Source organism: Hypomesus transpacificus, chromosome 13 (genome assembly GCF_021917145.1).
Source record: "Hypomesus transpacificus isolate Combined female chromosome 13, fHypTra1, whole genome shotgun sequence".
NCBI classification, from domain to species: Eukaryota; Metazoa; Chordata; class Actinopteri; order Osmeriformes; family Osmeridae; genus Hypomesus; species Hypomesus transpacificus.
Window position 1 is genome coordinate 8,887,276 of NC_061072.1, and position 23,730 is coordinate 8,911,005.

At 45.4% G+C, this 23,730-nt stretch overlaps 1 protein-coding gene across 2 annotated transcripts; it reads left to right on the plus strand.

The window, feature by feature from the left end:
- The first annotated feature begins 416 nt into the window (after positions 1–416).
- Positions 417–20,044, plus strand: mpp2b (MAGUK p55 scaffold protein 2b). 2 transcript variants are annotated; one of them, XM_047032574.1, is made up of 12 exons: positions 417–529; positions 8,757–8,857; positions 11,609–11,764; positions 12,055–12,210; positions 12,367–12,594; positions 14,620–14,751; positions 15,135–15,237; positions 16,417–16,485; positions 16,593–16,754; positions 16,971–17,173; positions 17,724–17,852; positions 18,118–20,044. In XM_047032574.1, exons 1-12 carry the CDS (start codon positions 499–501, stop codon positions 18,292–18,294), a joined length of 1,647 nt encoding a protein of 548 aa, XP_046888530.1. In that variant the 5' UTR covers positions 417–498; the 3' UTR covers positions 18,295–20,044. The 2 variants fall into 2 exon arrangements, with proteins under 2 accessions (XP_046888530.1, XP_046888529.1); XM_047032573.1 differs by lacking the exon at positions 417–529 and adding an exon at positions 2,070–2,300.
- Positions 20,045–23,730: the final 3,686 nt, after the last annotated feature.

A 23,730-nucleotide genomic window follows, 5' to 3' on the forward strand; every position in this document is an offset into this window, starting at 1 on the left:
GCACGAGACGTATGACAACCACTGACTGGAGCTGGGATCACCAAGGGTCTCCATGCCAGCCTGGTATTTCATTCTCTGGGCTGCTTGTCCTCCCCAGCCGGAGTATGTCCTCCTCCCCTCCCCCTCCTCCCCTCCCCCTCCTCCCCTCCCCCTCCTCCTCTCCCAGCTCAGTCTGCTCGTGGTTTATGCTGTCCAGGTGAGATTGTGTTCGTATTCGTTCATCTGTCTTAACGTTGTTGCCTCCATGTCTTTCCTCTCTTCTCATTTTAGTTGACCTTACCAGATCAGGGAGGGAACCAGGACTACCTGGAGAACCAGGAGTACCAGGAGTACCAGGAGAACCAGGAGTACCAGGAGAACCAGGAGAACCAGGAGGACCAGGAGAACCAGGAGATCTAGGAGAACCAGGAGGACCAGGAGAACTAGGAGAACCAGGAGGACCAGGAGAACCCGGAGAACCAGAGAGATCAGGAACCAGGATATCCAAAAAGATCCAAAATGCCAGTGGCATCAGCTAGCTCAGATTCCGGTAAGTCGCAAGGTCATGGACCATGACTGTGTGTGTGTGTGAATGTGTTTATGTGCGAGAGAGTAATAGTCGGCTTGCGTGCCTGTTTGTGAGTGAGAGAGAGAGAGAACGAGTGTGAGAGAGAGAGATAGAGAAACAGCGAGGACACTGATTAAGATAGATAAGATGGATGAAGGAAGAAACTTGATCACATGGTTTGGAGGAACTCGTCCCCCGTGCCTTAATGGAAGTTAACGACCTGGCTAATGGAGCACTCTCCACAGAGTTACATCTCTCTCTGTGTCTGGGAGGAGGGGCTTCCATGGCCTTCACCCACACACTTTGGAACGGAATAAACAAGATACTATTGGTGTTTTAAGCAGACCCTTTCCCCCAAAACACTCTGGGTAACGTTGAGGACTTGACTGGGTCACATCCTCCTTTGAAACTGCAAATGGATAAGTATGTGCATTTCAATAGCTTTACATTAGTTTGTTGAAAGTCTAGGACTTGAAACTCAAATACGTATTTGTCATCACACCATCCCTCTATTAGGCAATGCTGTCGAGACAAACAGCTAAGACCATTATGAATATAATAAAGGATTTAGAAAAAATACAGGGACTTTTTATCTCCAATGTTTCCAATGATGACTTGGTGTGTCAAAGTAGGACAGCGAGTGGAGAAATCTGGACAAATTGTGGTGAAGCCTCAAAAGGTTATGACTTCATCAATGATTTTGGAAAGAAGATTGTGTGTGGTAAATTCTAAAGTAGCCTTTTTGTTATTCATATCTCAATGTTCACGTAACGGAAAGTCCAGCATTTGTGGGAGAGGACATTTCTGCACTTTACTGCACTTGTCATGCTGTCAATTTGGTTGATTTACATTTGGATGTGAAGTGAAAAGGTGGTTAATGAGGCGGTTGAGGAAGCAGGTAGCTTGTGCCTGGCTTGGAGAGGGAATTTCAGAGTTAAAAGCCCTATTAACTGGTGCGATGCCTGTTGAAAAGGTTTCAGGGCGTTCACAAGCAATGTGTGTTCACGGAACATAGAGCCTGTTGTGTGTGGTGATGAGCCATCATTAAATGAATTGTACAGGGAACATTGTCAGCTCCAGTCAGTCTCATCTTACTAACATACCTTCTTGACCTGCCTACGCACGCACACACACACACACACACACACACACACACACACACACACACACACACACACACACACACACACACACACACACGCACACTCTCTCTCACGCTCCTGTCAACCCTGGAGATAGCTCTCTTGCCTCTCTTGGAAAATGAGGCCCCTCCCTCCCTCCAGAGAAGCATCATCCACCCCTCCCTTACTAACTCCCTCTCTCTCGTGCTCCTTCTCCTTTTCCCTCACTGTCTCTTTCCCATTCATTCATTCAGAGAGGCTCAGTCAGGCTTGACTGGCACACTCTCAGGACCTGCAGATAGAGAGAGAAGGAAGCTCAATGAAAGAGAGAGGGAAAGAGATAGAGACAGCGAGAGGGGGATAGACCGGGATAGAGAGAGAGACAGAGAGAGAGGGATAGAGAGACAGAGACAGAGAGAGAGGGATAGAGAGACAGAGACAGAGAGGTGGTAAAAGGTTGTTTGCAACTGGCTTTTGCCAGCTTGTGTGTTTTTGTGTGTGTGACCAAAAGTGGCAGTGTGATTGCCGTGGCTGTGGACGTGTGTGCTCCATGGCTGGCAGCCTGTTTGGAAGGCTGTCTCTGGAGGACGAGGGCTCCCTCGATGGCTTGGACCTGCAGCTGCCTGGGGAAGGTAAGGCTGTGCTGGGCCGGGCCGGGCTGGGTCAGGTCCAGGGGACTGAGGGTTGGGGAAGGTAAGACCACAGCCAGGCCTGGTTCAGGTCCAGAGTACCTGACAGTCAGAAAGCAGTTAATTTCAGGTGACACAAGTGACAGATTAGACTTGATGTACTGTACATAAGAAGAGTCTCTCAAATGTACCTCCACTGAGCCTAGATGCAAAGATGATGCTTATAAGTTTGTGTTGACAAGCTGAGGAAAATTGTTTTGTAAGTCGTCAGTGTTGGAAGAGATTCAGCGTTTGTTTGGTTCATGCCTGCCCTCTGGAAGCTTAGGGGAGGTTGCTTTTCCCGCCTCAGAATAGACATGTAATGTGGCCTCGATGCCTGGTGTGTGACTGGACTTGTTCCAGTGTCTCCTGAGTCTGAGGTTGGCTGTGACCTCAGGGGGGGGGACTCGTCTGGGTCTGACAGAGATCAGCTCAGGCAGATTGGAGCCCCCAGGTCCTCACTCTGCCAGCCAGGTGTTAGCCTGCACATGCACCGTCGCTTCACACATAGCAACACATCCAAGCAGATGGAGCTCTATTGGATTCTCCTCATGATAACTTTGTCCTTGGTTGAACCCCTAGCTGTGGTATGACTATGCATTGATCGACTCTCCGTTATGATAGAGAGAAATGAGATAGAGTGTGAAAAGAGAGAGACAGAGAGAGAGAGTTAGTGAGACAGAGAGAGACATTTTAAGAGAGAGTGGAAAATCAAAAGCTTGAATTTCAAACCGCCATACAGTTATGGCGAACGAACTCATAATAAACAACACGGATCTGAGGGAAGAGACTGCTCAAACAACTGGCAGAGGATGGACCTCATCATCCTTACATCACACACAGCAGGCAGGGGGAAGTAGCACACGTGTTATACAACATTGATGAAGCTTATCAATAATACACGGGCTGCATCATACAGTAAATGTATGTGTACACTTTATACTTTGTCTTGGTGTACCGTTATTATTTGGTGGCAAATAGCATCCAGTACTCTGCTCAGTTGGCAAAGAATCAGGTATGGAAGAAATGTAGTCTAGCATCCAATTACCAGAAGCAAAAATAGAAAAGCTAAATATTTGAAGGCTCCGTTGGGAGGCGGTCTGTAAATATTCCTTTAACAGACATTATGTGGCTACTGGTTAGTCCAGCACGCCATGAGAAAAAAGAATGCCAAGCAGAACTGCACGGCGAAGAGCAAAACAAGATGTAGTACGCCTCACAATAACAGTTGACAAGATGAACATGACTCTAGTGATGGATTACACTGTCTGTACATTTGCTCCCCAACCATCTACGAATGAGAAGCCTCCAGCGGGGAATTGTGTATTCCCCTCCAGCAGTTGTTGGGTCATTCATATGCAACGTCGTCCTTATCAGAGAGAGCACGTTTAGAGAGAGCCAGACGCTCAACCTTCAGATAACTTCTCTCTCGCTCGGTCTGCATGTGCACTTAATGTCTGGCTGTTGGTGCGAGCCACTGCATGACTCAGGGCCTGCAGTCAAATAAAACACCAACACGAAACACACGTCAGACGCATTAGCGTATTTTCTTAAAGATTAGCCATTAACTTAGTTTTTCATGTTGAATTTCCCGTAGGCAAACTGACATTTGAATGAATTGGACGCTGTGCTGAGTGTATTACTCGTCAAGTTTATCTAAACCTTCAGCTCTGACAGCCATCGTGTTAAGGCTTAGTCCTCTCTGTCACATCTGGGTGGACATATGGTTCTAGATATAAAGAGTGCTGTTCTATTATGAAATGTCAACAGATACCACGGGGGCTGTCTGAAATGGTGACCTTCAGCCTGTGAATGAGATACCCCCCCCCCCCCCGAATCACGCTCACTTGAAACGGCCATCACCATGGCAATGCCGTGCCTTCAACAGCCCCTTAATACACGTCCTATTCTTGATTGTGTTCCTGAGAGAGCTTGGCCGTGTGACATGTCAAAACATGTCACATGTTATGCACAAGTACACGCACACACACATACACACACATGCATGCTTGTGCACACATTCAGTCCCCTCCACAAATCTTTCCCCCACACACTCTAACACACACACACTCTCTCACACACACACACACACACACACACACTGTCTCACAAACACACTCTCACACACACAAACCATCACAAGTCCGTACAAATCAATTATTTCAACAGCAAACCTAGTTTGTCACTGCGGCGGTGACGACTTTGGCATTGACGACCATCTCTTGTAAACATTCACTAATATATCATATGCTGTTTCAATTCCGCTGACACGTATTTCATTTCCTTTAGGACCAGGACTACACAGACAGAAGGACATTCCAAAATTCAAAGAGTAGCTCATGATTAAAACACTCTTTGCAACCATAAAATATGAATCAGTTAATGCAGAATGTGCCACTCAGGATTTATCCTCTCTATGATTCTTTGGAGGCTGTACGGAGACACTCATCACAGCTTACCTGGGGGTTTGATTATAATTACATTTCCTTTGTCAGAGAACTAGGAATATGGTGTCCAGCTCTGTTATCTAGGGATTCGCCGTGCCTGTCAAGTCCAATATAATATCCCCAATATGTTATTTTAGAAATAGTAACACTATTTAAATAATTGGATTTACTGCCATCAGAGAATCTACAGTCGATCTCTCAGCATTCTAAATTTGAAAGTGATAAAAGTTGGCCCAATAATTAGATCAGGGCCAATACAATCAGTGTGTTAGTGTTCACAGAGAAAACATGAAGAGGACTGTATTCAAGCCCAAATCAACCAGGAACCTGGCAGAACTCCATGTTGTTTTATCTTCCCTAAATGTCAGTCTACACAAAAACTTTGGTGTCCAGTCAGATCCACAGGACACATCATTAGCCCTGACAGCTATAGCTCCTCTGCACCCTCACAAACTCAATACCCGCTACTAATAACACTCCCTGCTGTTACTGAAACACACGCCAGGGGATTGTGTACTCCTTAGAGAGGGGTTTCTGTGGCAACTAACTGCTGTCTGCTCTTCAGTTGCCCAGAACCATGGAGGGTTCTTCAATAACAACACAACATGCACAATCTCAAGTCTCCTCCACTCAACCTGCCCTCTTTACTTATCTCCTTGTCAAAAGGATCACAGGAATATATCTTTAGGTACAACTCTAGGACATCCCCCGCCCCCGAGTGAATCGACGGCACGGAAAGAGGAAGAACTGGGTTGTGGGATGGAATGAACCCCCCACGTCCTCCTTCAGTTCTTCTGCACCTTCTCCCCTGTTTACTCCTGTTTCCCTTGTTTTGTATCTGTCGACCCCCATTCCTCGCCCCTTTGTCACCGGCCTCCTCAACCCTGTCTCTTCCTGGAATCCTCCCTGCTTGCCCCCTGCCTCTCTGCTCCTCTCACCAGTCCCTCATCTCCCTCGCGTGTGTCTTTTTGTAGCGAGGGCTCCATAGCAACGGGTCTTTTTCTGTGCTAACAGGTTCATGTCTACCACCGTGTCCTCTAGTTACAAACAATAACACCATGGATTATGTACCCGTAGCGTGACTTTGGATTTTAATTGCCGCTCACTTCGAAGGTGAACCCATGCTCTCACTGACGCTGAATGGGTTTCAGATCCTGTATTGTGTTGTAGTGGGATCAAATCAGTATTGTTTTCCAGGAGTATTCAGAAGTTATACAGAAGTAGACTATGTTGAATGAACATTTGCCATGTGGTTGATTTAATACACATGGCTTGTTGCCTGTGTCCTGAATCTGTCAGTGTTGACTGAATACAGACCAGGAAACATTCCATATCTGTGTTCCTTCTCTGAGCTGCATTTTCTTTTGTAGATGCTATTGGAAGTTTGGAATGTCATAATCCTGCTTTGTTTTAATCTTAACTCAGGATTTAGTGCGGCACAAGAAGAATTTCTGACATATTTGTTTGCCTCAGAAGTGCATCAGTTCCCGCCTACAAAGACGGGATTCTCAGACCTTTCTGACTCCCTCAACTGGTTTTAACTGCTCACTTAAACAAATATAAACAAATAAACATCTCTAAGAGGGTCAGAGACACAGGGAGAGAGAAGCACTGAAGTGCTGTAAAGTACAGACTAAGATCATTAAACATGACAGTAGTGTAGTCCATTAATTCAGGTATTTAGGAAGTTCTAGATCCAGTTGCTATTGAACTTCGAAGGATTGAACTGTGACACATCAGATCATCAAGAAACAGTATTCCAGATCTATGTTTACGGAGATAGATGTAGATCTGAATGTTTAGACGTTTTTTGTTTCAAACTTTTCTTGTTGAACCTGTGTTTTCAACTGTTCAGAGGTTTGATAGCTTTGACCCAGACAGTGTCAAACTAAATGTTGTTGAACTTGTGACCTGTTCTGTTCTGCTCCTCGGATGGGAGTTTCCTGTTTTCTTGTTGAGCAGGTGACAAAACGTGAGAGAGGTAATTCAATCTGGGCTGCACAGAGGGAGAGCAACGTGACAAAGGAAGAAGGGAAACCTAGATTTGTATTAATCCCTGAATAATACCACAGCAGCAGCTTTAGACAACAACCAGTCCTGTGGAATTGATCTCCTCTTGCCTCTTTGTCTGTCAGAATGCAAAGCAGTTCCAGGACCTGGGAGTGGCTCATCTGCAAACATGGCACTGCTACTTATTTTTCCCTTCTCTTTGCCTTGATATCTTATTCAAGCCATCCAAGGAACCCACTGTGTAGTTGATGTTGTCAGCCATGTCTCTCTGATGGAAATAAAGATGAGGAGATAGGGAGAGATGAAGGGACAGTGACAAAGAGAAAGAGAGAGTGAGACTGGGAGAAAAACATGAACAGGTAGAAAGAAAGAGAAGTGCCGATTGGTGAAGGAGAGAGAGAGAGAGAGAGAGAGAGAGAGAGAGAGAGAGAGAGAGAGAGAGAGAGAGAGAGAGATAGAGAGAGACAGAGAGACAGACAGACAGACAGACAGACAGACAGACAGACAGACAGACAGACAGACAGACAAAGGTAGAAAGATGGAGAGGGAGATTATAGGGACTTGGAAGTCCTAGTAAACAAACCCTGTGAAGTCAAACCGGATAAATATAACATGAACAACATAGTTCTCCCTTGTGTGTACTGTATGTGTGTGTGTGTCTAAGACGCAACCATTGGTTTGGTAGACAACCCAGACCCAGCAAATCAGCTCTGCAAGATCAGAGCCCGTGTCAGGGTTGAGAAGAGCGGGGTGCTCTTCACTTCCTGCATCCCTCATTCCCCCTTCTCTCCCCTCTGCGGAGAACACGATAAGGAGGCCATCTTTTTCTTTGAGGAGAATGGCTGTCTCAGTGCTGATGCCTCATATTGTTGAGCTGTCAAGGTGTACAGGTGTTGTTAGGGAGAAAGCTGTTGAGAGCATAGGTGTGGGGATAAGACGAGGCAAAACATGAATCATTACACTCTGAAAAGAGTGTATGTACTGTTCAGCATGCGTGAAAAGACAGGATATGACATCACTTTTAGCCAGTGAGAAAGGAATGGTACTGCTAAAGATTATGCAGACAATGAAAGAATGAGAAATAAATTAACAAGCAGGGACATCATGTTTAAAAACGTTTCTTGCCTACATAATAGGACATGGGTTTCGCTTGTGATCTTAACCCTGCACAGGCAGGATTATCTGCCCTCTAATTGGACGAATAATCTAGGGAGTGTCTCATTACACCCTTATTAGGGCTTGATGCCACAGCTGACTTGAGTAAAGTAGGTCCAGTTGTCTGCCAATCAGAGCTCCCTATGTCAATTAGTGACCTAATGTAATATTTTTTGATCCGTGGAGAGCTAAAGAAATACAGGGCATACAATTCTTGATGAGGTAAGAATGAATACATCTATGAACATAATTATAAGGTTCCTTGCTATGCCACTCATGTGTCAATCCAGTATTCTGTAGTATTATTAGTCTCTTTTGTTATGGAAAACCATTGAACAGGCTACAGTGCCTACATATCTAAGATTGTGGATGTGCTTATTGACAAACTTCCCATGCCAGTGGAGATAGACCAGTCATTCTGTTGCTGTTGTCACTGACCCATTGGTGGGGCCATACCGCCTGGGAAATTAGGTTGTCTGTTTGTGTGTTTTTGTGTGTGTGTGTGTGTGTGTGGATGAGGTTTGGGAGTTGGATGGTGAGATACTGTCTTTTCTAACAGAGACCTCATGGTGGACTGATTGACAGTGGTGAAATTGCTTCGGAAAGTATGTAAGGCATTTCCTCCATCTCTCCTACTCTCTCTCTCTCTGTATGTCTCTCTCTCTCTGTCTCCCTCGATGTCCTGTCTCATGCTCTCTGTGAACCTCCTCTCTCTCTCTATCTTTCTCTCTCCATGATCACTTTCTCTCTCTCTCTCCACGATCACTTCCTCTAGCCATCTCCTCTAACTCTCCTGTGTGTCCCCCAGCCATGCATCAGATCCTGGACACCCTGAGTGACAGCACCAGCTCCACCACGGCCAACGACCTGGATCTCATCTTCCTCAAAGGCATCATGGAGAGTCCAGTGGTGAGCCGACTTCCTTCTGCACTTGCCAATGAAATGTTGTTTCAGTGCGCACGTTAGTCTTTTCGTCGACCGATTGACAGGGTTTGACAAAAGACAATTCGATCAAGGAAGACACTTGTTATGGTTGAGAACTGAACGGAATCATTCTCCTTTTCTCACTTGCAAGCTCTCCAAGTTAAGATCCTCGTTTACATTTTTACTGCTTCGATGTTTTGACAGGAGAGGGAAGGCAGGGAGTGTGCAGTGACTGAAAGGTTTTGGAGAGTGCCACTGCTCTCTGCTATGCTTTGGGTTTCAATTTTAAATCACAACTTCCTCTTATTCTCAGGGAAAAAAAAGTAATACTTTTATCTAAAATGTTGGACTCAGAACTGAAACAATTAGAACAGTCACATCAACAATGTATGTCCACCCAAGGACCTTGAGATTCTACTCGTAGACGATAGAACCCCAGTCAAAACTGATGTTGTTAGGTTAACCAGTTCATATCAACATTGATGTCATGACAAACATTCAGCATGACGATTGGAATACATAATGATTTACAGAAAGAGTTGTGCAGTCACGCTACAGTTCTGAAACATTCGGCCGTGAATTGAGACAGTTCCTCGTGGACAGCATCATCCTGAGGGATGTATCGCACTTCTTGAGGAACTCCAAACGCAGAGCCACAGGGGTGTGTGGTCTTTCTTACCGCTTCACAGCGTCATTTCTGGGAGCGAGGAACATGATGATGAAAGATCTTTTGGGAGCACTGCATCAAATGCCTCCTGTTCATCTCAGAAACAGAGCCTTCTTCTCTCTCTCTTTCTCTCTCGCTCTCTCTTTCTCTCTCTCTCTCTCTCTCTCTCTCTCTCTCTCTCTCGCTCTCTCTTGCTCTTTCTATGTCTTATCCACCACTCCTGTGCTCTCAAGACTTGATTGATTTTTCTTTTGTGGAGACTTAAAGAATACTGTCTGTGTGTGTGTGTGTGTGAGAGAGTTTGTTTGTGTGTGCCTCAGTGTTTCCTTTCCTCATAAAGGAGTAATCTGCTGATGCAAGCTGGTAGAGCACAGAAAATGTGCTTAAGAATCTAAAAAGCACTGTGACAGATTGTAATTCATTCTTTACACAGGTCTACAAAAAACACTGACTGCAAGGACATAAAAGCTCACTGTAGCATTGGCGCCCTTGTTACAGATATCAAGATTGCCTACTGAGTCGAAGCCATGAGATCTGTTCCGTAGGGCTATCAACAACTGCATTGTGTAAAACCCAGTCACAAAAACGACACCATTATCCGAGATTCGTCTTGCAGCCTTCTCTTGTGCTTCATGAGAGAACCAGCACCATTGAAGTATTCGAAAAGGAAACTAGCTACACTTTTTTGGTTAAAGGGCCTTTTCAAAGCAGCTAACGCTACAGTACGTGTGGGATTTCTTTCATGAACATGGATTCCCTCCTCCAGCAGCTCTGTGCTGCTCGAGCTCCCATACCTTCCCTGTTCTGTTTGAAGCAGAAAAAACTTAGCGGGACAACCACCGAGACTAAAGGTATTCAGCGTGGGCCTGGCCGCCCGGCTATGGGCCTGTTCCCCCGTCTGCTCATACATGTCCAGTCTGCGCTGTTCTGTGTGCCAGGTGATCCAAGGGCCAGTCACCCACAGCTTGCTCCATCAGGTTGTCTGGGCTGTGCCAGCACAGAGGGATTGTATTATACGTGATCCCGGCAGCTCGAATCTGCTGTGCTTCTCACATCCTCTTCCTGTTCCCAGTAGGGATATGTTCTCCCTCTCCCCTCCCCGCATAAACAAACAGCCATGGCTACCAGATTAGACCAGAGACCCATGGGAGACTTCCACCCCCTCGGGGTAGCTTGGCTGTATGAATCTTTATTAACAAGAGAGCTATTTCAGCTTGTAGGAGGATGGAAGCTTGGGGAATTCAACTGTATATCGATTCTCTCCAGCCTGTGATTGAACGAGTGACTGCCTGTGATTACACTGTACCTAGCTATGTCTTTACACACTTCTGCTCATCATCCTGTCCAGTTTTATAACAATCATTTTATATGGCATGATGCACACCAAGAACAATTCACTGGATTTGCACTGTCATACACTTACCATGTGAATGTAAATAAAGATTGAAGCCTTGTTTTTGTATGTAATAGATGTCCTAGCTTTCAATAGGAAAGTTCATTGGAGTGTAACACAGTAGGATAGTGTCATTTTTTCTGCTTAGCTACCTTGGGCCCAGAGGCCGTGAAAGATAGAGGTGAAGACATGTTCAGTAACACAGGCCCCAATGTCTTTGGAATGGGACTGGGGGTAAAATATTAATAGGAGCTGAATTATTGATGCTTCACAGAACACTGGCAAAATACACAGTGTCTGACTTTTTTTGGGGGGTGGCGGGGGGGGAGTGGTGGTTGGAGACGTGACTCAGTGTGTTGGCTTAGCTTCTGGTTGTAGTACGGCACATATTAATTCCGTTGTGTTTGTGTGCCAATGAGAGCTGTTGATCGCACTGTTTTCCTTCAGAGGCTTCATATCAAGCCAGTCCCATCGAAGCCAGAGTAAACATTCACACTTGCACACAGGTGTCATTAATCCCCACCCCCATATTATGACTGGATCTGAATCTCACAAATGCTGCTGCTGGTCAGGTACAGCCCCAGCGCTCACAGCTCCCCTCCCCGTATCCCTGTGTCCCTGTGTCACCCCTGTATGACCCCTGTGTGACCCCTGTGTGACCCCTGTGTGACCCCAGGCCCATGAGAGGTTTGTGGAGGAGATCAAGCTGGAGGCGGTGAGAGACAACAATGTGGAGCTGGTGCAGGACATCCTCAAAGAGCTCACTCCCCTCACAGAGAGGAGCAAGGCTGCCGATGAACTGGCTCGCATCCTGAAGGAGCCACACTTCCAGGTGAGGCTGACGTTCGGGCCCAGAGTTTTAAGGTTGCTGTCTGAAACAGACACCATGTTAGGATGTCACTTTCATCCCTTTTGAAAGGTTGGCTTGTTTTTGGAGGATGACTTGGGTTATGGATTGAGACGGGTCTCACTTTGGTGAAATGAATGTTTGACCAGTTTTGTGAAATGTACCATTGAACCATATGTTTTATATTTGTACTGTGATGAATTCATCCGTTTACTCTAAACAGACCAATCCCATGTCACTTAAAAACCTGATCCTCCTTTCCTATTTATCATCAGTCGCTACTAGAAACCCATGACTCGGTGGCCTCTAAGACCTACGAGACTCCTCCCCCCAGCCCCTGCTCGTTCATGGACGCCGCCCTGAACAACCAGCCAGTGCCCCCCGACGCGGTCCGGATGGTGGGCATACGCAAGGTGTCCGGGGAGCATCTGGTAAGCCCCCTCAGAGCCCTGGCATTGATATACACACACATGCGTTTTTTAAAACGACTCTTTCGTCCACCCTTTAGCAGGACAAGCCTTTGTGTCTGGTGAGTTCGCCAGGTAAGGTAACAGAGGAGGAGCTGTTGTCTTGTCCCGTCTCCCTAGGGTGTGACCTTTCGCGTGGAGACGGGCGAGCTGGTCATCGCCAGGATCCTGCACGGCGGCATGATCGACCAGCAGGGCCTGCTCCACGTGGGTGACATCATCAAGGAGGTCAACGGAAAAGAGGTGGGGAACGACCCCAAGGTGCTCCAGGACATGCTGAAGGACGCCAGCGGCAGTGTGGTGCTCAAGATCCTGCCCAGCTACCAGGAGCCTCACACTCCACGCCAGGTCAGCCCACCCGCGACCTCTGACCCCCGAAGCCCAGGGGAACCTTGAACTTGAAGGTGTTGGCATTAGAGGTTCTTTGAAGATCTGTTTCTGCTAAAAAAAGGAAGAGTTCAAAGCTATTCTTTGGTACAACAGTTATTTTTCACCCAACAAAACCAGGCTCGACTCCCTAAGCCTAGCAATGCGTCAAATACGGGCGTTTTTTCCCTCATTCAACTTGGTCACTTTTGTGTGTTCAAGCAGTATGTCTGTTTCTCGACTCCAGTGTCTGACCTTGCCACTCCATCCCCTGCCAAGCACACATCCACAGAACTGCACCCTCCACAGCTTTTTCTATAAGGGCCTTTTTTTTCCTACTTTGAGCTGCATTAAGGTTTGTCAATTGTCCAAATGTTGTGGGAGCTTCATTCAGCTAATTGCTGCTACTTGCTTCTCTAGTCATATTTCTGTCACATAATGGAGACTGGAGAAGAATGGGTGATTTAGTGAGAGCAAAAACAAACCTCTAAAACACACAGAGCCTGATTTTTAATTCCTCATATCCACTCCCGAGTTGCAGTATTCCAACAGAAGATGGATCCAACTCTGCTTCACACAAAGACAAGATTAGAATTTAGAAATATACTTCAGAATAGCTGATGGAGATATAATGTGAGCTCTAATTATCCACAGGAATTAACCACAGAGCGCAAAACACCTGATATTTGCAGGTGTAGAAAGTCTGTTATGTGTTATTTTGTGTATGCTTTCCAGATGAACTGTGGCTTCTCCTTGAATTGACTTTAGCACTTGAAATAAGTAGCAACAAGCCTTTGAATCAGTATCTGGAAGCAATTGCATCCTTCCAGTGAGTGGGTAAGAGATAGTTTCAAACAGCCCTAGAGGCTGGCTAATGGATACCCCACCAGTCTCCAAAGTGCCAGAGAGCATCAGAGTAATGGACAAGCCAGTGAAGCCACACAGTGACAACAACATGACCCACTTTAACAGGGAGGGAGAGGATCCTCGAGGATCAGACACCTGTTGTCTAGATAGCACTGCTCCACGCGTGTCCACCCACCGTCCACGCCAAGAACTCAGCGGTCCACGTCACAGCACGGTGCTTCCTGTGAAGCACCTCTCTGTGTATCTGTCCATCTATCTTTCCGTCTGTCGAGTTTGACAGGGCCCTTGGCAGCTGCCATTTTGAATGAAACTCCTTTAATGGGGTCTCTGGTGCCTCTGATATTGAGATTATATATATATATATATATATATAAAGATCTGATATTGGTTGTTACAAGCTTCTTTTTTTTTCATAAATCGCTGTAAATTATACACTTCTGAAGTATTGCTTTGCAACTGTTTTGATACTGTGCTCAAAACGTAAATGCTAACTCATCAGAAGATCAATTTGAAAAGCAGAATGGCTAAGCGCTCTCACTAAAGTCTCTGTGGAGACATGTGAATATTAAATGTGAGTCACAGTTAGTACTTTGTAAATATATTAAGGTGTGTCTCTATCCAGACAGCTCTCTAGGACAGACTACATTACCACTGTTTGTGTGTGTGCAGGACTGGTATTATCATTTTCCGTTCACAAGCCAGCTCCTCACGGGATAAGCGTCGTCAAGCGCAGGGGATGGTTGCCATGACAACCCGTTTTGGCTCTCTCATCCTCTCCTCCCCGACATGTCGTTTATTCAGGAGATGGGGATTGAGAGACGGGGTACTGGGCTAGGCTTCTGGGCCGACGCTCTGGTCTTGTAAGGTCTGGCAAAGTGTACCGCTCGATGGAGTACTCTATAAAAGTGGGACAGGACAGTCTCGTTGACAGGGTCTTAAGCAGATATCTATCTGCTATGGATTTACTGTAAGCCTTATCAGGGGGAAAACAGCACTGATATGACTGATCATTCAGCTGTGAAACTGTGTGTGGAAAAGATACAAAAACTCAACGTTGAGTATTATTTTGGAATTAAATCATTCAGCCGAGCCCTCTGTCCATGTGTTCTTGACGTAACCTAGTTTCTGTACCACCTCCAGGCTTTTGTCAAGTGTCACTTTGACTACGACCCCTCCCATGACAACCTGATTCCCTGCAAGGAGGCGGGGCTTGGCTTCAGCAGCGGAGACATCCTGCAGATCTTCAATCAGGAAGACCTCAACTGGTGGCAGGTCAGCATTTCCCAGACACACACACACCCTGTCTCGGGTGTGTGTGTGTGTACAGGGTGTGTGTGTGTGTGTCTGTCATGTGATATACTTAACACAGTTGTTGTCATGTTGCGTGTGTGTGTCTGTCATGTGATATACTTAACACAGTTGTTGTCATGTTGCATGTGTGGGTCTATGTGTGTGTGTGTGCATGTGTCAGGGGGCAGATGGCTGAGCGTTCGATCCCCGGCCGTAACAAATGACGTTGTGTCCTTGGGCAAGGCACTTCACCCTACTTGCCTCGGGGGGGAATGTCCCTGTACTTACTGTAAGTCGCTCTGGATAAGAGCGTCTGCTAAATGACTAAATGTAATGTAAATGTGTGGGTGTGTGTTTAACCTCAGGCCTGTCACCTGGAGGGAGGTAGCGCAGGTCTTATTCCCAGCCAGCTCCTGGAGGAGAAGAGGAAGGCCTTTGTGAAGAGGGACCTGGAGCTGGTCACCACTGGTACGTGTTTCCAACCAGCGGCACAGGCAGACAGACAGGAGGACACATCCTTACATCACCTCCTGCATCACTTACCATCAAGTGGAATTCCTTTGTCCCGTTGGGATTTGAGCCATCCCTGTTGTTTCTAACCTCCTCCCCTATGAGCCTACCCCTTCTACGTTTATCATTTAAGTAGGAAAAACTGTACTGGCTAAAAAAGGAATGGTCCAACCTAACAGTAAACAATCCAGAAATAAACGAGAGTGCTAGTAAAGAGAGTGAGACCATTACTGTGAGAGAGCAGACAGCTGTTGTGTCAGGTGACTTATGACATCATCCTCTGCTGCCTGGCTCCTCAGGAGAGATATTTCACCAGAGAAGATCCGTAATGAGAGCCAGCATGACTCAGTCGGCCAGATTCAATCTGCTGTTTAATAAGCTGTATGTCCTGAATCAGAGAGGAGCCAGCCAGGACTCTATCACACACACACACACACACCTGCACTCTCTATAACCGCACGCACACAAACACACACCTGCACTCTATAAACACACACACACACACCAAGGAAACAGACACACACCTGCACGCTCGCTAACAATTCAAACACACACCTGCGCTCTCTATAACCACAAGAACACACAGACAGAGGGCACCTACACGCACACAGTGCCCTCTGTTGCACATTGTAACAGGTGTTACAGAGTTAGACTGCTGCCTGGGTCCACAGTGGAGCGGCGTGACATCATCATCAGTGCTGCTCTGCAGACCCTTCCCTGGTACACACACACTTTCCCAACTCTGAACCGCAGAACTGCATTTAAAAGATATTTCATCATTCGAATTGTGTTGACTCAAGCAGAAGCTTTCATGCATTGTTTCTCTCTGCTTCAAACACATAACCCCTCTGAGGCCCGAACCCACTCTGTGTGCTGCACTGTGGAGACCGCTGGGCTGTGTCAGAAATCTCCAATTACCAGGTGCTTTATGCCAATATCCTGGATCTTTAATTTATACTGCCCTCTAGTGTTGAAAACGGATCCATCGAGTCTCATGAAGTGAATTTATTGTTTAGTCTGGCTGTAAAGGTCAACAGCCCTTGAAGCACAGGTATATCACTTTTAACAGGAGGCAGTGGTGAAGGAATGTGAGACGCAGCCTGTGTGTTGATCATATGAGTTGTGTGTTTTTCTCAGGTCCGCTGTGTGCAGGAATGGGTGGAAAGAAGAAGAAAAAGATGATGTATTTGACGACAAAAAACGCAGGTGCTTTTAAATAAAAACCCCTTACTACAGTATACAGTGAACGGGTAGCGATGGACCCCTGTAGATAGTCAGACACACAATTCATTTTTTTTTTGCTTCTTTCCCAGAGTTCGATCGCCATGAGCTGCGTATTTACGAGGAGGTGGCGAAGGTTCCGCCTTTTCGACGGAAGACGCTGGTTCTGATTGGAGCCCAGGGGGTGGGCCGTCGCAGTCTGAAGAACAAGGTGCTGGTGTCGGACCCCCACCGCTACGGGACCACCATGCCCTGTGAGTACAGCTCTTACACTGATGCAGCAGCACTATGGGATGGTGGTTTGCTATGGGGAAGTGTCCTTTTATATGGTACATTTTCAATGTTCTTATCTGTGTGACTGAGTCTCTCCAAGGCAGAAAGTTGACTCATTAAACAGTACTCCGCTCCACCTGACCGATCCCCTCGCTGCTTTAGTCACCTCCACCTGACCAATCCCCTCGCTGCTTTAGTCACCTGCAGGAAACCCAAAGTAGACGAGAAGAATGGGCAGATGTACTTGTTCATGACACGTAGTGAGATGGAGGCAGACATCAAGAACGGCCGTTTCCTGGAGCACGGCGAGTACGACGGGAACCTGTACGGCACCAAGATCAACTCCATCCACGAGGTGGTGGACGCCAGCAAGATCTGCATCCTGGACGTCAATCCACAGGTAGGGACAGAAACCTACCGCTCCAAACAAGCTAAAGTTGACCTGAGCCAGGATTTGAACCTTGGCTAGCGTGTTCACGACCAGACAGCCTCACACTCTACAACATGTGTTCGCCCTTCATACTCTCATCCCTTTTCGAATCTTCTCTTACTTGTTATTCTTGTAAAGTATAGATGTGGATGCATCAGAAGTAGACAGATCTCCAACAGAGTTCATCCACTCTGTCTTCAGTGGGTGTATCTGTCACACCCACTGCATCTCCAATGCTTGGGAGAGGGAGGCATTAAGCCATAATCGAATCCCATCAGCATGTTTATTCAATGGGCAGAGTCCCTTAATGATTAGTAGCAACTCATTGGTATTTTGTGGAGTGACATTTAAAAACAAACTGATGAGTTTCACATCCGCCGAGCAAATCTGCAATGTGAAGGCACTCCGCCCCCCCCCACACACACACACCTAACAGCATTATGTCACCATAACTGAATTCAACCACAAAGCTTGGCATGCATGCGTCATGACAACGGCTCTACAACGTTCTTCTTTGAAGGCTCTCAAGGTTCTGCGGACGTCAGAGTTTCTCCCGTACGTGGTGTTTATCGAAGCTCCGGATTTCGAGGTCTTGAAGGCGATGAACCGGTCAGCTATCGAATCAGGCGTAGTCACCAAACAGTTAACGGTGAGTGTCCACCTGTTCATCTACCAGCTACAACACTCTTAGCTTTGCCCACCAAGCACACAAGGACCACAACCCTTTCTACATTCTAACAACGTAATAAGCTTTTGCAGTCTACCTTGTACATATGACCTTGTTTACGGTGCCATTTGTTGCCTTCTGTATCATAGTCAATTACTGGCTGATTACATTCCTTCATTCTTCTACAGTCTGAACGTTGTTGTTGAATGATTTGATCTGAACATGGTTGTGAATGCTTTCCGCCCAGGACTCGGAGCTGAAGAGGACGGTGGATGAGAGTGAGAGGATCCACAGGGCCTACGGACATTACTTTGACGTCAACATCGTCAACGACGGTTTAGAAGGTGCCTACCGCAGCCTGAAGGTGGCGCTGGAGAGACTGGGCTCCGAACATCAGTGGGTGCCGGTCAGCTGGGTCTTCTAAGACCGGGATTGGACAGGCTGGAGTCCAAGACAGGGGTCAAGGGTCAGCAATCAAAGGTCAGAGGTGGTACAGGCCCGCAGGTAGCGAGGGACCAATCAGATGAGATTATGAGAGAATATGCTATGATTAGAGCTGGGAGACAAAGTAGCTTGCTGGGTTATAGATTGGAGGTCTGTCGATAATAGCTAGAATTGCCAGGATCAGGTGCAAAGAATCAGTCCCAAGTAGACCTTTTGCACAAAATCACTCCTCTATAGACATGATGTCCAGTGTATTTTTTTGTATAGAAAAGAACAGATCGTTCTGATATTTGTTCTGAAGGCTTTACAGGTTTGACGGTACAGTGCATAGTGTGTGAGTACTATGAGTGTGTAGACCCATGTTGAAGTAGGCTTATAGATTTTGCGGATATTGTTCTGGAGGTCTTTGAGTGTCAAAATCAATGGAGCGAGACCACATTTTTAGCCTTCCCAAATGTTACAAAGCTACAGGTATACTGTATAAGTTGTGCAATGTTTACATAGAATATGTAGTTTATGGACAGTTGAAAAGAATACCAAATGTCATGTTTCTTTATATGAAAATCTGTACATTTGAACGTCTGATTTTATGGTTTCTAAATATATGAAATGTGTTCTAGTAGTACTCTTATTTATGTTCTGTTCTTTAAAAAGATGACAAGCAATATATCTGAGACACACACACATCAACACACACAGACCCACACACACACACTCACACACGCATAACCACACACACACACACACACACACCAAGGATTGTGCTCATGATAAATTGAGCTGGATAATTGTTTCAGTGCATGTTCCGGAGTTCCTTCCTGAGAACACTGACTCTTTCTGCCTTATGTTGTGCATCGGACTGTTCGGTCAGTCTATGGAAAAGTTATTGGAAATTGTTCATGTTTTTGTTACGTACCTACTGTATGACCACTGTCAATAATTCAATATTACTGTAAAGAAGAACCCTTGGGAATGTTTAGGTCAAAATAATACAAATTGGTTGGATTATAGATTTGTTTTGGACATTTTAATACATTTTTTTTCTTGTATGGAAAACTATCGTTTTGTCATGGCATAACAAATGTTCTAGATGTCTTCTCCCACGATTCGAAAAGAAAACCATGTAATTGCAAATCATTTGTAATTTTATATTTTTTCCTCACAATCTTGTAAATATTATACTGTAACAAAGTTATACAGTAGCCAAACACGTTGGTGCTCTAACTATCCCAGCATGTTCCCATGGTGGGACAACTGCTCGACACTGGCTCCTAAAAACACTGTATTAAACACTATGTTGTAGAGTAATGCTCCTGTTTGTGTCTTTAATACCTGATCTATTAATACAACTTAATATGCATGGAAGAGTTTTAGCACTGAGCTCCTGGTCGGCTCTCTGTGATAAGGCTTGTGGTACAATTCATCGCTAATCCCAAGGAAGGAAAGTTTAGTCCTGCAGTGCTAGGTTGATATTGTGTCCTGGGTTTGACTTCCACATCACAGCATTGCTTCCACTCCTGAATTGCTGCATATGATGCCTGTGTGGATCCCACGCTCCATGTAGGTGGCGTTGCACAAATCCTCTGCTGAAAGAGCAACTGCAAATGTCCAGGTCAGATGTTTGGGGGTTGGGATGAAGGCAGGGGCACCTAATGAGGGGTGGCGTGGGACAGAGGAGGTTGAGGCCTTAGACCTGAGGGGAACCTCCGGGTGTAAAGTTCGAGATCAATCTGCAGTGGGAGAAAAATCTGTCATTGTAGCAAGGCATATTATCACCTGTCTGTCTATGCTACAGTACATGCCTGATATATTTTTGTAGACAAAAAAGATTACTGATAGTAGAGAGACATATTCCTTAACGGATGCAGTACCTGACAGTATGGGGGTGGAGGGTCTAGATCCAGTGAGTCATAGGGAGGAGGGTAATTGTAGGGGTGTGTCAGTAGAACGTTTTCTGCCTCCTGTTCCTGGAGAGAGAGGGGAATGACGTAGATGGAGGAGGAGTTGGCCGGCTGTGATAGCGTGTTTCTAGACCTCTTCTTCGCGTGGCAGAAGCAAGCTAGCAGTATCCCAGCCATGGTTATCACCACTGCAGGAAATCTGAAAGTACGGTAGCAAGGTTCAAATCCGTCTCAGAAGAAAACCTAGTTGAGGCAGCACAAGGTTTACCTCAGTGGACTGGGTTCTAATCTGACCTGGGCCCTTTGCTACATGTCCACCCCTCTGTCCTCCTGTCTACCTTGAACTGTCTCTATCCAATAAAGCATGGATATGGCTGAGAGGGGACACCTAAACCTGAGGGTTTGGTCAGCTTCAATAATGAAGCTGGATTCTCGTACATGACCAGTCTGTGACTGACCAAGAAAAACATTCATACAATAACGACCAAAAACAACCAAAAAACAACAACATTGACAGCAGTTGTTAAGACTTACACATAAGGAAGATATTGCGTCCCCATTGCAGTGTTGAGGGGCCTCTGAGTCCACTGTTAAAAGCTGCTGAACACAAAACAGATGTATGATGTTTTAACCTCTTAAGAGAAGTTGAACCTGGTTACATAGATCGAACCAGACCCTTCTTCATATATGTCATTCATGCCTTATACGCTCAGGATAAGGCATGGCATTTATTTCATACAATTCATGATTCCACCCTATGTTGACAGTAGCCAATCCCAGAGGACTTTGAGCAGAGAGATGATCAGATGTCACAGACTATGGAATACAAACCATGATCATTGGTTGGCCCCCGTCAAGTGAACAAAATGCGAATTAAAGCGTTTACCTTCCAACAATCCCCAAATCGTACAAATAAACGTTTATCTAAAAGAGCTAAAAACCTCTAGCTTTACATGAGTCTTGTAAATCTAACTGGACTGTAACTGCTCATGGGATTGAGTCAATATTTGAAATAAACTAAATTTAACTAACAAGAGTTCATAATAAGTATCATGTCATACGCGACACATAATTGTATAACTGACAATATTATTAAGTACACTGCAATTTTACATGTCCTACCTTTAAAAAACGTCTTGTTACAGGAAACTCTAAACATGTCAGCACCTTTCAAGGGATCTTAATTACTGTAAAACCTTTACAGCCTGACGGTTCTGTTTAAAGATACAGCTACAGATAAAGAAGACAAAACTTGTATCTCCCAGAGAGGAATGACCTGGTTGGTACGGTTCTAACTGTCGGGTTGATCTGAGGTCATCTGGGTTTGTTGAAGCATGGAAGGTTGAGTTTAAATCAACCACGTGGACACCTTGTGTTTGTGTAAATGGATGCTGTACTCAGGTTTTAGGACCCTGAGAACCTCAAAAAGTTACGTAAAAATTCTTAGCAAAAGGTTTTTCCACACAGATAAAAATCTTACTCTCCATGAATAAGATCAGAGGCATTGGGTAAAAAAGTTAGTTGTTTCCTTTAGTTTTCAGTACAAATCACACAAAGTACCACACATTCAAATAAATAGAATATCTCACTTTGCATTGATTGAACAATTTTGTTTTGGCAAATGTGTATCTTCTGTAATGTGAATAAGAAAATACTTAATGGTAGATTCAAGTTGCCACCAACACTATAGGGTTGTATGGTACAAAACAATGCATGGCCAACAGTGAATGAAATACACACACCTAGGTAAAATGTCCAATGCTCTATGCAACTGACATAAATCAAGTTGGCTGTTCTTTTGTCTTTGATAGGTCTGTAATCTGGTAAGGTTCAATCGACAGCAACAACAACAACAAGACACTAGGGAACTGCATGGGGAAAGTAGTGTCCCTCTGGACTTTGTGATGATGCGGTTGATGGGTTGTGAAGGAGAGGTGCCCTGGACGACGAGGGTGGAGGTGGGAGAGCCCAGGTGGAGGTCAGCGGTGTCCCATTGGAAGCTGGCAGTCCTCTATGTAAGGAGGGGGGGGGACGTCTGCCTACACAAGCAAGGGGGACAACAGTCACCATCTGAGAACACTCGAAAGGGTTATTAATGTCAACGATGATCACTCATCATTTGTCTTTTGAGCATCGCATGCCATACGAGATCTGACAAGACAATGCGGTTGGATTTGTAACGATTTTGCATGCTCTTTAGGAGTCAGACAAGCTACTTCCTGGACTGTGGGGAAATCCACGACGAAATGTCGAGCTCAGTACCTGACAGTACGGCGGTGGGCAGTGGAGGCTCAGCGAGTTGTAGGAAGGAGGGTCGCTATAACGAGGTGGAGAGGAGAAACCACAGAGGTGCTCCGCGTCCTCATCATCCTCCTCTTCCTCCCCTTCCTCCCCTTCCTCATTGTGCATGGGGATGATGTAGATGGAGGATGAGAGACGGGGCTGTGGGACGATCAGGTCGTCCTCATCCGGGTCCCTCTGCTTGGTTCGGCAACATATCATGTACAGAGCTAAGCCAAGCAGGAAGAAGGGGACTCTGGGAATGAAATGTGTGGTTTTAAGACTGGTCCAGCGACACATTCTAATGCCTGAGAGGTTTGGTCGAATGAGATATGGTGTGCTTTCTCAGCGTTCTGTGTCCATTAGGGTACTGCATACCATGAACTGTATGTTGTGCAAGCTGCAGTAAAAGTTTCACAGTAAATCCTTGGCTGCACAAAGTTAAGATAAAGTTGTAAAATTGTGAGAAAGCAAAGTTAAGATGAATGTATTAAAATGTTGTTTTGAAGTACTAACTTCATAATGAGGATATAATTCATGTCCATGGTAGACACATTTGGTCTCAGGCTTTCTGTTGAGAAAAAAAGCCCGTTAATGTTTAAGATACTTTTCAGACACTCAATGTTCCTGTACTGTACATCATAAACAATGAAAGAGTGTAACGTATTGCCTAATCCCAACGTGTTCATTATGACCAGTCAGAATGACTAAATATCAAACAATCTCCTTCCTGAAGTCTTGTCTCAGTGAAAATACAGAGATTATGAAAGAAAAGCAACACAGGAATATCTATTATTAATGTAATTGGCAAAACAAAATGAAAAAATCTTGTTATTAAGCAGGCAGCAATCATTCCAACAAGACATGATAGAATAATGAAATTAACTGACACATTTCTGCTTACCTTACCAACCAAGGAGTCAGGATACACAGTAACTGTAAGGCAACCTTTGAGTTGTTTTCGGGGCATCTCAACCCATTCAATTTACGCAATGTACGTCAAAGACAGTTGATTTTACAGCCTCATTGACCTGCTTAAAGACACAGCCCTAGTAGTGGTTCAGTCAGTGACGCAAACATCTTATCACTGGCGCTAACCTACAACCTGCTTGTTATTGCGCTAAATATAATCTTATAACTATAATATATAGTTATAAGCGCTGTAAGTGTCAGGGACGGTTCATTGAAAAAGTGTCAAACGGCAAGGGGAAAAAGAAGATACAGGTACAAGTATG

What these genes read in the sequence shown, in the direction of transcription:
- mpp2b (XM_047032573.1), top strand. Translation starts at nt 2,219, where the DNA reads ATGGCTGGCAGCCTGTTTGGAAGGCTGTCTCTGGAGGACGAGGGCTCC. An exon ending in CCTGCAGCTGCCTGGGGAAG is followed by an intron (nt 2,301 to 8,756) that starts GTAAGGCTGTGC and finishes TGTGTCCCCCAG; the next exon opens with CCATGCATCAGATCCTGGAC. An exon ending in CCTGGAGCTGGTCACCACTG is followed by an intron (nt 15,238 to 16,416) that starts GTACGTGTTTCC and finishes TGTTTTTCTCAG; the next exon opens with GTCCGCTGTGTGCAGGAATG.